The sequence below is a fragment of the Mastigoproctus giganteus genome, chromosome 8, assembly GCF_048544385.1.
Source record: "Mastigoproctus giganteus isolate SK-2022 chromosome 8, ASM4854438v1, whole genome shotgun sequence".
In the NCBI taxonomy this organism is placed as follows: Eukaryota; Metazoa; Arthropoda; class Arachnida; order Uropygi; family Thelyphonidae; genus Mastigoproctus; species Mastigoproctus giganteus.
In genome coordinates, this window is record NC_143582.1 from 146,041,574 (window position 1) to 146,054,307 (window position 12,734).

Below are 12,734 nucleotides of genomic sequence, written 5' to 3' on the forward strand. Positions count from 1 at the left end.
TTTGATCTCCCAATGCTTATGTTACACCAAACTGACTCGACACTGCACTGTCCAGCGATGTCGACTGGCTTCACTTCCTTGGATTTTATGTGATTCTTAACTAATAGCATAACGCCTTCTTCCTTCCTATCCTGTCTATCCTTTCTGTACACATTGTACCTCCCCAAATTCCAGTTCGGCATTCCTTATATCTGTGTGACACCCCGTCTCTGATATCCCAACAATATCTGCCTTTGATGTTTTGAGCAATACCTCAAATTCATCAAATTTATTTACCAAACTCCTAGCATTGGTGTACACGCAAGTATACATGCACTTGTTCCTATTCTTAGCTACCCTAACACAACCCATGTTTACTTGTACCCCAATGACTCCCACCAGTCTCTGAAATATCCTGCATCTTGTGTTTCCAGGCTGCTGCTTATTCCAATAGAAGCAGTGCAAGAATCACTTTCACCTCTGCCAGTGGCTACTGTTAATCTATTAGTCCTTGTATCCCCCCAAGCTAGCAGTTTTCCGCCCCACCTAACACTGCCTCGATAGCATCAGCAAATATTCTTGCACCCTTTCTATTTAAGTGTATCCCATCCCTGTAGAAGCAGTCCCTTCTGTTAACGAGTACAGACCAGGCTGAAAAAAATTCATTTTACCATGTCTGGAGGATGGAAGGCAATCAGTTGTCGGGTATCAATATTTTTCAGACTAGGCTGAAAAAAAATTTTACCCCTTGAGCCTTGCACAATCTTTCCAGGGCCGAATTTGATGAGAGCCTTGTCAATCAACTTGGCCCTGGAGAAATTGTGCAAGGCTCATGGGGTAGAATTTTTTTCAGCATGGTCTGTGCTTGTTAACAGAAGAGACTGCTTCTACAGGGATGGGGCACACTTAAATAGAAACGGTGCAAGAATATTTGCTGATGCTGTTGAGGCAGTATCAGATCGATCAGAAACTAGCTTGCTTGGGGGTAAATAAGCTACTAGATTAACAATAGCTGCAGGCAGAGATGAAAGTAATTCTTGCACTTTTTTTGGTCAGTGAATTTGGTCAGTACCCCATAGAAAATGCTAACAAGGAGCTGGATGATATAAGGTCCCATGTTATGAACATAACGTAGAAGACATATTTCCATATTTAAAGTACAATTTTAGTAAAGTAAAAGTTTAGGGTAAATTAAATTAAAAATTTAGGGTAACTAAAGGGTAATTAACTATACTTCTAGCATATACACCAATGCTAGAAGTATAGTTAATAAATTTGATGAGTTTGCAGTGCTGGTCAAGACATCAAAGAAGTGGTGTCACACAGATATAAGCAGTGCAGAATTGGAATTTGGGGAGTGCAATGTGTACAGAAAGGACAGACAGGACAGGAAGGGTGGAGGGGTTATGCTGTTAGTTAAAAACACAAATGCTAAGGAAGTGCATCCAATTGACATTAGTGGACAATGCAATGTTGAGTCATTGTGGTGTGATATAAGCACTGGGAAGGGGGAAAATGAGAGTAGGTGTGTGTTATAGGCCTAATGAATCCGACGAGTATAATGAGCAATTGTGCAGAGAAATAGATTGGGCCGGTAAATCAGAATGTCTTATAACGGGGGTTTTTAACTTTCCAGATATTTGCTGGTACTTGTAGATTGTCACTCGCACGCTAGCAAGACTTTTGTGGATTTATTGGAATATTGTTTTCCACAGCAATATGTTTAAGGGGCAACCAAAGGGAGTAATACTCTTGATCTGATTATCAACAGTGATTATTCATGCATTAAGAATTTGTGGATAAAGGAAATACTGGGTGACAGTGATCGCAGTGTACTGATGTGGTATCTACTTAAAGATGTGATTATCATCAAGGATAAAGGGAAGGACTTTTGCTTTCATAAAGGTGACTACAGTGGTCTCACAGAGGTTTTAAATTCTATACAGTGGGATCAACTGATGATGTTACCAATGTTGAATTCTAAATGGGAAGCCTGTTGTTGTTATTTGGTTTTTAGGAGCATTAGCAACTAAGGCCATATTGCTCCAGGAATATGTGGTGGTCATTTCCTGACCTTTCCACATCCTCCGTATTTGGTGGTCACGGGCTCGAACCCCGGTCTAATCAAGAAGTGTATGCTACGCACTGCTCCTCCTGCCCACCTGGCTATGGAGGCACTGAATGGGAAGCCTTCTAAGGTATGCTTTCATACCAACTAAGAAATACTGTTCAAGGTTCAAGCCTAAATGGATATCAGATGAATTAATGAGGCTTGGGGCAGAGAAAAAAAAATCCGTAGGATGCATATAAATTATCAGGTGGCACAGAAGTCTGTGGCAGATACAGGCTAGTCTGCAATCAAGTCACAAAGGAAGTTAGGCAGGGGAAGACAGATAATGAGAAATCCTTGGCAAACGATGCAAAGAAAACCAACAAAGAGTTCTTTATTTATGTACACTCTAGAAGGAAAGGGATGAATCAGATTGGTCCACTTAACATAGATGGTTTGACCATTGATGATCATGCTCAGGTAGCTGATAAACTGAATGAGTATTTTGCATCTACATTCAGGTAATGGGGATTTATTCAAGGAGGAGAATGCCAGAAACTTATAAAACTAACAGGAAGCTAAGTGATTTTGTAATAACTGAGAGAAAATTGGAGAAGACATTGTTGAGGTTAAACAATGTGCCCAATGAAGCAGCAAAGGAAGTAAGCAAACCCTTAGCCATAATTATGAGAGCTTCCTTGGACTAAGGGGAGGCCCCCATGGACTGGAGGTGTACAAATGTATCCCCAATTCACAAAGGGGTTTGAAAAAGTGACACAAGTAACTGTAGACCTGTTAGTTTAACTTATGTTCCAAGGAAAATAATGGAGTCACTGGTTAAAGAAGCACTGCCTGATCATCTAGACAAAACAGCAGTAATAATTCGGACACAACATGGGTTTGTTAAGGGGAAGTCTGTCTGACCAATTTGATTGGATACTATGATGTGGTCACAAAGGAACTGGATGCAAAAAATAATTTTGATATCATATACTTGGATTTCAGGAAAGCTTTTGATACTCTTGCACATGGAAGACTGCTGTACAAATTGGAGTGGGATTGCATTAAGAGAAAATTGGGAGAATGCATAAAGGGATGGGTGAGTGGGAGATGACAGAGAGTGGTAATCAATGGACACTGCTTTTCATGGACTAATGTTATTAGTGGAGTTCCCTAGAGTTAGGTGCTGGGCTCGTTATTTTGTGTATTCATCAATGATACTGATGAAAGGTATATCAGGCTTAATGTCCAAGTTTGCCGATGTACAACAGTTGGCAGGGTTGTTAACAACAGTAAAGACAGTATGCTACTGCAACTCGATCTAGATAATTTGTGCAAATGGGCTGAGAAGTGGCAACTGAAGTTTAACATTGACAAATGCAAAGTACTGCATATGGGTAGCAGTAACCCAAGAGAAACATACCTACTGTGTGGTACTACACTCAGGGAAGTGGAGAGAGAAAAAGACATAGGGGGTAATTGTGCAGTCAAATATGAAGTTCGCTGACAGTGCAGATTGCTGATGTAGAAAACAATCATCCAATAAATCCACAAAAGCCTTGCTAGTGTGCGAGTGACCAACCCACAAATTCCAGTCAATATCTGGGAAATTAAAATCCCCCATTATAAGACTCTCTGATTTACTGGCCCACTCTATTTCCCTGTACAATATCTTATTATACTCATCAGAGTCATTAGGCCTATAGCACACTCCTACTATCAATTTTGATTTCCCTATGCTTATGTCACACCAAACTGACTCGACACTGCCCTGTCCATCGATGTCGACTGGCTTCACTTCCTTGGACTTTATGTGTTTCTTAACTAATAGCATAACCCCCTCCTCCCCTCCTGTCCTGTCTATCCTTTCTATACACATTGTATTCCCCAAATTCCAGTTCCGCAGTCCTTATATCTGTGTGACACCACGTCTCTGATATCCCAACAATATCTGCCTTTGATGTTTTGAGCAATACCTCAAATTCATCAAATTTATTTACCAAACTCCTAGCATTGGTGTACACGCAGGTATACATGCACCTGTTTCTATTCTTGGCTACCCTAACACAACCCATGTGTTTACTTGTACCGCAATGACTCCCAGCAGTCTCTGAAATATCCTGCATCTTGTTTTTCAGGCTTCTGCTCATTTCAATAGAAGCAGTGCAAGAATCACTTCCACCTCTGCCAGTGGCTACTGTTAATCTATTAGTCCTTGTATCCCCCCCAACTAGCAGTTTTCTGACCCACCTAACTCTGCCTTGACAGCATCAGCAAATATTCTTGCACCCTTTCTATTTAACTGTATCCCATCCCTGTAGAAGCAGTCTCTCCTGTTAACAAGTACAGACAAGGCTAAAAAAAATTCTACCCCTTGAGCCTTGCACAATCCCTCCAGGGCCGAATTGATCGACAAGGCTCTCATCATATACTCCCTCCTATCGTGTCTGGGCAGAATTGCAGACACTTTCAAATTCAACCCTAATTCACGCCTTTTTTTCAACAGTGACCTGTACTTGCTAAGTAATTCCGCCGGTCTCCTACTCTTAATATCATTAGTGCCAACGTGTACAACTATATCACCTTTTGTGCCCTTAAAAGATGATATCCGATCTACAATGTCATCAACCTTTGCCCCTGGCAGACATACCCTGGTCCTATTCCACCTATCCTTTTTGCAAAGCATGTTCCCCGCTTCCCTGACAATAGAGTCACCAACAACTACTAGTTCCTGTGGGACCAGCGCATTCTGCCTAGGGGGCTGCCTCTGTGTTGCCTGATGACCAAGTGCAAGCTCTGGCGTTGATGTGGGCGGCTGAGAGCTTGATGGGCCCCTCAATTTATTTCCTTCGAGGGCATCCACCCTGTCCTTCAAGCTCTCATAAAGGCCCATAACAACGCTGAGTTGTCGCCTGATTTCCTTGCACTCCTTACATCGTGCACACACAAAGACATCCCCCTTGGCAGTATCATGTCCCGTACCCGACTGCTCCGCAAACATCAAGCAAACAGTGCATTTTAAAAGACTGTGATTCAGAGGGCAACTGCCCCCCTCAGTTCTCCCCTGAACCACAGCACTCCCATTAGCTTGAGCCTTTTGCTTTGCTGCTCTTATTCCTTGTATCCCCCAAGCTAGCAGTTTTCTGACCAACTATATGCAGGTGCTTCTTAATCTGCCTATTTTTACTTTGATTCAGCACCCTCCTTATGTATCAGAAATGCAACTCATGCACTAATTCACACAGTCAAAAAATAATTTTATTAATAAAATAAAATTCTACTCACAGAGCAATATATATTCCTTTGAAGAGCAGTGTTCTGAACCATATTAGATTCTAAATTCCAAGCTCGAATTGTATCATCACTTGAGCAGGTGAAAAACGTTCCAGAAGGTAAAATGCTAGCTGAACCCTCTTGCTGAAAAATCTATAAAGGTAAAAGCAATTTTGTAAACATTATTCCTACAATTACAGAATGAAGGAACAAAAAATAATCAGAAATGCTTTAAAAATGGAGTAATAAATTATTGTAACACGAGCACTTTGTACTACTGATTATAAGTGTGTTGAGAGAGACTTGATTTAAGGCCAACATTACTTATGGTGCCAAGTCAGGGCTACATTACTGGGAGAACAAAATAGGCAGTCCCCCCCCCCCTAAATCCTAAAATTTTAAAGGGGGGGATATTATATATATAATTAAAATTAGTTATATAAAAAAAAATTATCCAAATATTTCGGGCTCTTAATGGGAAGCATTAAAGACATTAATGGCTATTAGCCATAAAATCCTACTTCTAATTAACCACTATGCAAAGAACAAAGACAAGTAACAATGCACTGTATGGGAAAATTGCACCTCGGGCTCAGACAAGACCACAAAGGACCCATTAATTCCTAGAATAGGCTGATTAGCATTCAATGCCTCCAACCCATTGGTAATTAATAAGAATCCCAAAGGTGTCAACAGAAACAAATTCTTCCCTTACGCAGAAGATTATATAGACTGTCTTCACCAACAAAACCACCTAAAATTTATGAAATGCAAAAGTAAATTACATATGACATATCCAAACATGCACAATAAACACAACACTATAATAGATAACTCCCCAGTCTTTTGCCAGATACCTCATTACCTGCAAGGAATGCAGGATACAATATATTGGACAAACTAGCATAAAACTGCATTTAAGAATAAATCTACACAGATCACAAATTAAGAAATTTTGGGTGCCTCCATAGCCAGGTGGGAAGGAGCAGCAATGCGTAGCACATGCTTCTTGATTAGACCGGGGTTCGAGCCCGTCACCACCAAATACGGAGGATGCGGAAAGGTCAGGGAATGACCACCGCATATTCCCAGAGCAATATGGCCTTAGTTGCTAATGCTCCTAAAAACCAAATAACAAACAAACAAGAAATTTGGAGAAAGACCCACTAACAGTAAAACAGCAAATGTTTTGGATAAATACACCACTGAGATTGAACTAAAACACTTTCGAAAACACAAGTTCAATAATACAGGGTGTTTCGAAAGTAATGGTCAATAATTTAAAGGTGAACTGTACACATTACAATATGGAAAAAAAGCCTAGTAAACATGGGTCCTTAAGTGAATCATTTTCAAGATATTGCACATTTCTAGTTGGGATCCACCACTGACAAGGTGAATTGTACAGAGTTGGGATCCACCACTGACAAGGTGAACTGTACAGAGTTGGGATCCACCACTGACTTGTTTGTTTAGGTTAGGTTATGCTCATTCTCTCCGTTTCCCCTCTCTCGATGCTCTGAGATGTAGCAGGCCTACTAGAACTTGTCAAAAGGATAGTCAACATGGAAAGAGGCTACAGCAATGAAGAGTATGCGGACATGCACTTCATGTACGGTAAAGCCAACGGCAGTGCACTCAAGGATGCACATTTGTACCAAGAAGCATTTCCCCACCGAAGGCAGCTCAACAGGCGCACATTCATCAGGGTACATCAACACCTTAGAGAAAATGGGCACTTTACACATGGAGTACGAGCAGGTAGGCCCAGAAGCAAAACACCTAATGTTGAGGAAAGGGTGTTAGAAAGAACATCCTGTAACATCTGTAAAATCCTGAGGTGTCGAAACCAAAAATTAAATATGTATTATCTTATGCTTAATAAAACCACCCTTAGCAAAGGATTCATAGTTTTTTGCTAAACTAGTGCTCCCATAGTCAGTAGCAGATCTTAACAGAAAATGTGCATTATTTCGAAAACGGTTCAATTTTGGCTCGATGTTCACTGGAACTTTTTTTGCTTATTTTAGTTTGTACTTTTCACCTTTAAATTATTGACCATCATTTCTGAAACACCCTGTATATCAATAGTTATACTAACTATAGAAGATAACACTGAAAAAAAGGGAATTCATGGAAGACCTCTTTAATTTTATACTATAAATCTCTTTACTCTTATGGGTTAAACAATAGGTTTAATGGCAAGAATTTCACCTACAACAGCACCAGGCAATGCACCTATACAGTATTTCAGCTAGCTAAAAATATATACGGCAACACACTAAACAATAATAGAGCAGCCACAACAGAACCAGCCCACAAAGCCTTAACAACTTTGAGACACTGCTCACCAATTGGGTTAATGATCCAATTAACATTAAAACTATTCATATCACACTATTTGCACTAAAACCCCTTAATAAGATCTGCCTATGATACTCCTTCAAAAGCTTACATCTAAAACACACCATAGAAGACATAATTAAAATAGGATACACCAGCCCTGAAAATAAAGAAAAAGAATACTGCATAATAAAATATCAAAATCGCATATTCGACCACATGAGATATTTACTTTAGAGATATTTAGAGATAAAATTAACATAGAGATCAGACATACATATGTATGGTCCATTGGACTGGCTATATGCAATTACAAAAACACAATAGCAGACCTGAATAAAATTTAAAACCCTTGTTTCTTCAAAGAAGCCAAACATAGAGCATTTATAGATCCACACTAAAAGCACATACTACTTACAGGTGACCTTAATATAATAGTCGAGGATAATACACTGAAAGAAATTATGCATAAGGGAATGAAATTCAGACCCAACACCCATACTAACTAAAAAACACACAAAGATTGCTTAGAATGATCTACTACAGTTTGCATACAAATTAGCTTATAAATACAATACACCCATGGAAGCTTTTTAATGGTGGATTAACACCACTTCAAATTACATTATGGCAGGTTTTAGAAACATTATACAGTACCAATATAACTACAAACAATAAAACCTAAAATGTTTAAATAAAAACATAAAGAGTTGCAAAATAAATTTGTTATTACTAGCACAGACAAAAGCAACAACAAATTCAGTATAATTTACAAAAAAAGTTTACTCAGACATACTTAAAAAAGAATTAAACAACAGTGAAACATAAAATTACCAAGCCAACCCCAACTATTACAAAAAACTAATAACATTACACAAAAAGTTATATTAAAAATCGATAATTCTAGATTTCCATTCATTTATTGGATCCCGAATTTCCATAAAGTCCCTGTAGGCAGCAGATTCATTACCTCAAGTAGAAACAGTTATATTAAAAACCCCAGTAAAAAGTTGGAAGCTAAACTAAACTTAATTATCACCAATCTCATCAACACCAAATTTACTTCTGACAACAGAAACTTTAAAGAAGAACTATGTTAAACACAACAACATCAACAAAGTATATACCTATGATTTCAAAAATCTATTTACAAGTATTTCACACAATAATTTTAAACAAAGTATTAATATACTATTACTTTTCAAAAACTTTAGATTGCAATAAACAATACTGGCTAGATCTGATTTCATTATGTCTGCTTGATAATTACATTCTAATGGGCGACAGTATCTACATGCAATACAGAGTGGTGACAATGGGAGCGAGTTGCTCATGTTCCATTACCAACCTCTATTTGCACTACCATGAAAATAAAATGAAAGACAGTATTATATTCTTCAGATATATTGACAATATTTTTGTTATTGATTGAAATAAATTTGATAATACAGCGTTGGACACATATCTCGCGGATCTGACTATCCAATGCACCAATTAGCATTAGCATTAGTAGAGGCATTTGATGCAAGAAAGCAAGCTTATGCAGCATCAGCCAAAAAAATAAATAAATAATAAATAATAAATAACCACTTCCAGTTCACCCCCTCTGTTCGTTCGACTTATTTAGGCTATCAACTTCCACGACAAGGGATGGAAGTCTGTTCCACCAACCAACCACCCGCTGGCTAAAGGCAAATTTCTGCACATCTATCCTACATCTGTCTTTTCTCAATTTGAATTTCTGCCCTCTCAGGTGATTATTCTGAGGAAGAGGAAGAATTCCATCAGCATTGAGCATGCTCAAATCATTCAAGGCTGTATACACCTCTATCAGATCACTTCGCTGGTGCCTAGTCTCCACACACTGTAATTTGCAAAACTTAAGCCTTTCTTCGTAAGAGCACCCCTTTGTTCCATTCATTAATCTTGTTGCCCTTCTCTGTACTCGTTCCAGCAGCTCTACATCCTTCTTGAAATGAGGCCTCCAGGCCTGTATACAGTACTCTAGGTGTGGCCTGACCATTGCTTTTTATAAGGGAATAATCACCTCCTTATCCCTGCTAGAAAAATTGCTATATAACAATACACCATGAGCTACTCTTGCAGCCCCACTGCACTGCTCAGAGAACTTTATATCTGCCTGCACAATCATCCCCAGGTCCCTTTCATTCTCTACCACTGTCAGTGTAGTACCACAGAGTTGATACGTTGCTCTGGGGTTGCTGTTTCCCATATGTAGTACTTTACATTTGTCAATGTTAAACTTCATTTGCCACCTCTCAGCCCATCTGCTCAACCTTTCCAGATCCTGTTGCAGCAGCATAGTGTCAGTAGTGTCCTTGACAACCCTGCCAACCTTCGTATCATCTGCAAACTTGGACATTAAGCTTGATATATCATCATCAATATCATTTATAAATACAGAAAACAATAATGGACCCAATACTGAACCCTGAGGGACTCCACTAATAACATTAGTCCACGATGAGCAGTGTCCATTGATTACCACTCTCTGTCTTCTCCCCCTCAACCACCCCTTTATCCATAGCAGCAATTTGCCTCCAATGCCACACTGCTCCAATTTGTGCAGCAGTCTTCCATGTGCAACAGTATCAAAAGCCTTTCTAAGATCCAAGTATATAATATCAAAGTTATTCCCTGCATCCAGTTCTTTTGTGACTGCATCATAGTATCCAATCAAATTATTATTATTATTATTAGCTATATGGTGCAAGGAAGCCTGAGGCTTATGCAGCACCAGCCAAAAAAAAAAATTACCGAATTACCCCAAAAGAGAGAGAGAGAGAGAGAGAGAGAGAGAGAGAGAGAGAGAGAGAGAGAGAGAGAGAGAGAGAGAGAGAGTCAAAAGGGAATCGCCAAGAAAAAGAAGAATGATGATATCCAGCTCAGGACCCCGGGTGTGCCAAGCCCATACCAGATGTGAGCCCCCGGGGTTATTGGTCAGGCAAGACTTCCCCTTAACAAAACCATGCTGTGTCCGAGCTATAACTGAAGTCTTGTCTAGATGATCCTGTAGTGCTTCTTTAACCAGTGCCTCCATTAATTTTCCTGGAACAGAAGTTAAACTCACAGGTCTATAATTACTTGTGTCAGCCTCCTTTGTGAATTGGGGTCACATTTGCACATCTCCAGTCCATGGGTACCTCCCCTGAGTCCAAGGAAGCTCTCATAATTATGGCTAAGGGTTTGCTTACTTCCTTTGCTGCCTCCTTTAATATAACTGAATAGATCCCATCCACCCCAGGTGCCTTTCTTGTGTTTGTTTTCAACAATTTCTCCTCCACTTTACTCTCAGTTATTACAAGATTCTCTAGCTTACTGCCAGAGTTGAATACACCTCTGGCATTCCCTTCGCTGAATAACTCTTCATATGTGAATGTCGATGCAAAATATTCATTTAGTATGTTAGCTACCTGAGCAGGATCATCAACAGTTGACCCATCAATATCAAGTGGACCAATCTGATTCATCCCCTTCCTTCTAGAGTTTACATAAGTAAAGAACTCTTTGCTGTTTTTCTTTGCATCCCTTGTCAAGGATTTCTCGTAATCTGCCTTCGCCTGCCTAACCTCCTTTGTAACTTGGTTACAGATCAACTTGTATCTATCATAGGCTTCTGTGTCACATGTTAATTTGTATGTATCCCATGCATTTCTCTTCTCAGCCATATGTCTCATTAGTTCATCTGACATCCATTTAGGCCTAAACCTTGAACAATATTTCTTAGTTGGTATGTATGAAAATAAAATGAAAGACAGTATTATATTCTTCAGATATACTGACAATGTTTTTGTTATTGATTGAGATAAATTTGATTATACAGCGTTGGACACATATCTCGCGGATCTGACTATCCAATGCACCAATCCGAATAGTCATCTCCAAGCCTTGATAGTGAAATCATAAAGAAAATAAAATCTACACTGAACACTAAGCGAGAGACCACTTCAAATTTCAAGCTATTAAACTTACTAATTGGGAGACAAATTTAGCTAAACAATACATGCCAATGTAATTAGAAATTAAACAGAATAATATGTATCTGTAATACCCTGGAAAATATGATGGCATAAGTAAAGCTAAAACTAATTTAATTAAGATTAATATGCCTGTTAAATTCATCAAATTCCGTATGAACACAGCTATTCAAGCCAATTTCATCCAACATCGTCCTCACATTAATCCAAATTGGGTCACAGAATGCCATTAGCCCCCATTAGTCTCCCCGGGTTTATTGCACTCAGACAACGCTTGTTGACCGGCCGCACTGTAACCAGATGTTAAGTCGTGAAACATTTTAAAGCGCTTTTCACTTTAGAAAATAGCAACTCTCCATCTGGATTAATCCAGACCCCATCTGGATTAATCAGCCTACTACACCCCCTCCCCCCGTTTTTTACCTTCTATTGCCTTCTACATTTTTCACCTATTAACTTAAGGCTATTTCCCAGCATATTTTTCTGGAGAATTATTTGACATCAGTAAAACCATAACACAAATATATACATTACCGTTTCAAACTGCCAATAGATTCAGGTAATAGTCAAAATATAAATTCCAATGAACCGTAAGGATAAAACTCACTACAGTGGAAGGATATAAATATGTATATAGTTATCCCAATGGGCATATGTTGGCTGTTATGCTGTAGAAAGGTTATACTAGTCCATTCCCTGTGGATTACATTACATATTAGTATTACCACTGCATTATAATCTAGTTTTAAAATTGTGTTATAATTTCATTTTATTATTCTATATAATTTCATTATATGTCATCTATGTATTTACCTCTAATCACACCCACCCCAAAAATACCCTTCTGGAACTTTTACAGGTTTAATAGTTACTATCTAAATTACCTGTTAATATCCAAAAATTATCATTCACCCATTCTTAACACAGCTGGGAACACCCAGATTTAGATAAATTATAATTGTTGCCAGACCAGCAAAATAAGCTACATGGCACCCCAGCGAACCTATAAATTTTGAATACAGACTGACAAGTGCCCTTTCTCATACTAAAGTCCTTGAGGCTGTCACAGACATTCTCTCAGATATGCCAGA

The 12,734-nt window shown here is 38.8% G+C and overlaps 1 protein-coding gene across 1 annotated transcript in view; it reads right to left on the reverse strand.

Annotated features, from left to right (window-relative positions):
- Positions 1-12,734, reverse strand: part of LOC150081900 (mitogen-activated protein kinase-binding protein 1-like) — a 470,343-nt gene that overhangs the window by 264,681 nt on the left and 192,928 nt on the right. Inside the window, exon 11 of the mRNA XM_090378972.1 lies at positions 5,315-5,455. Coding sequence (XP_090235098.1) covers positions 5,315-5,455 — 141 coding nt within the window. The remainder of the gene's footprint in view (positions 1-5,314; positions 5,456-12,734) is intronic.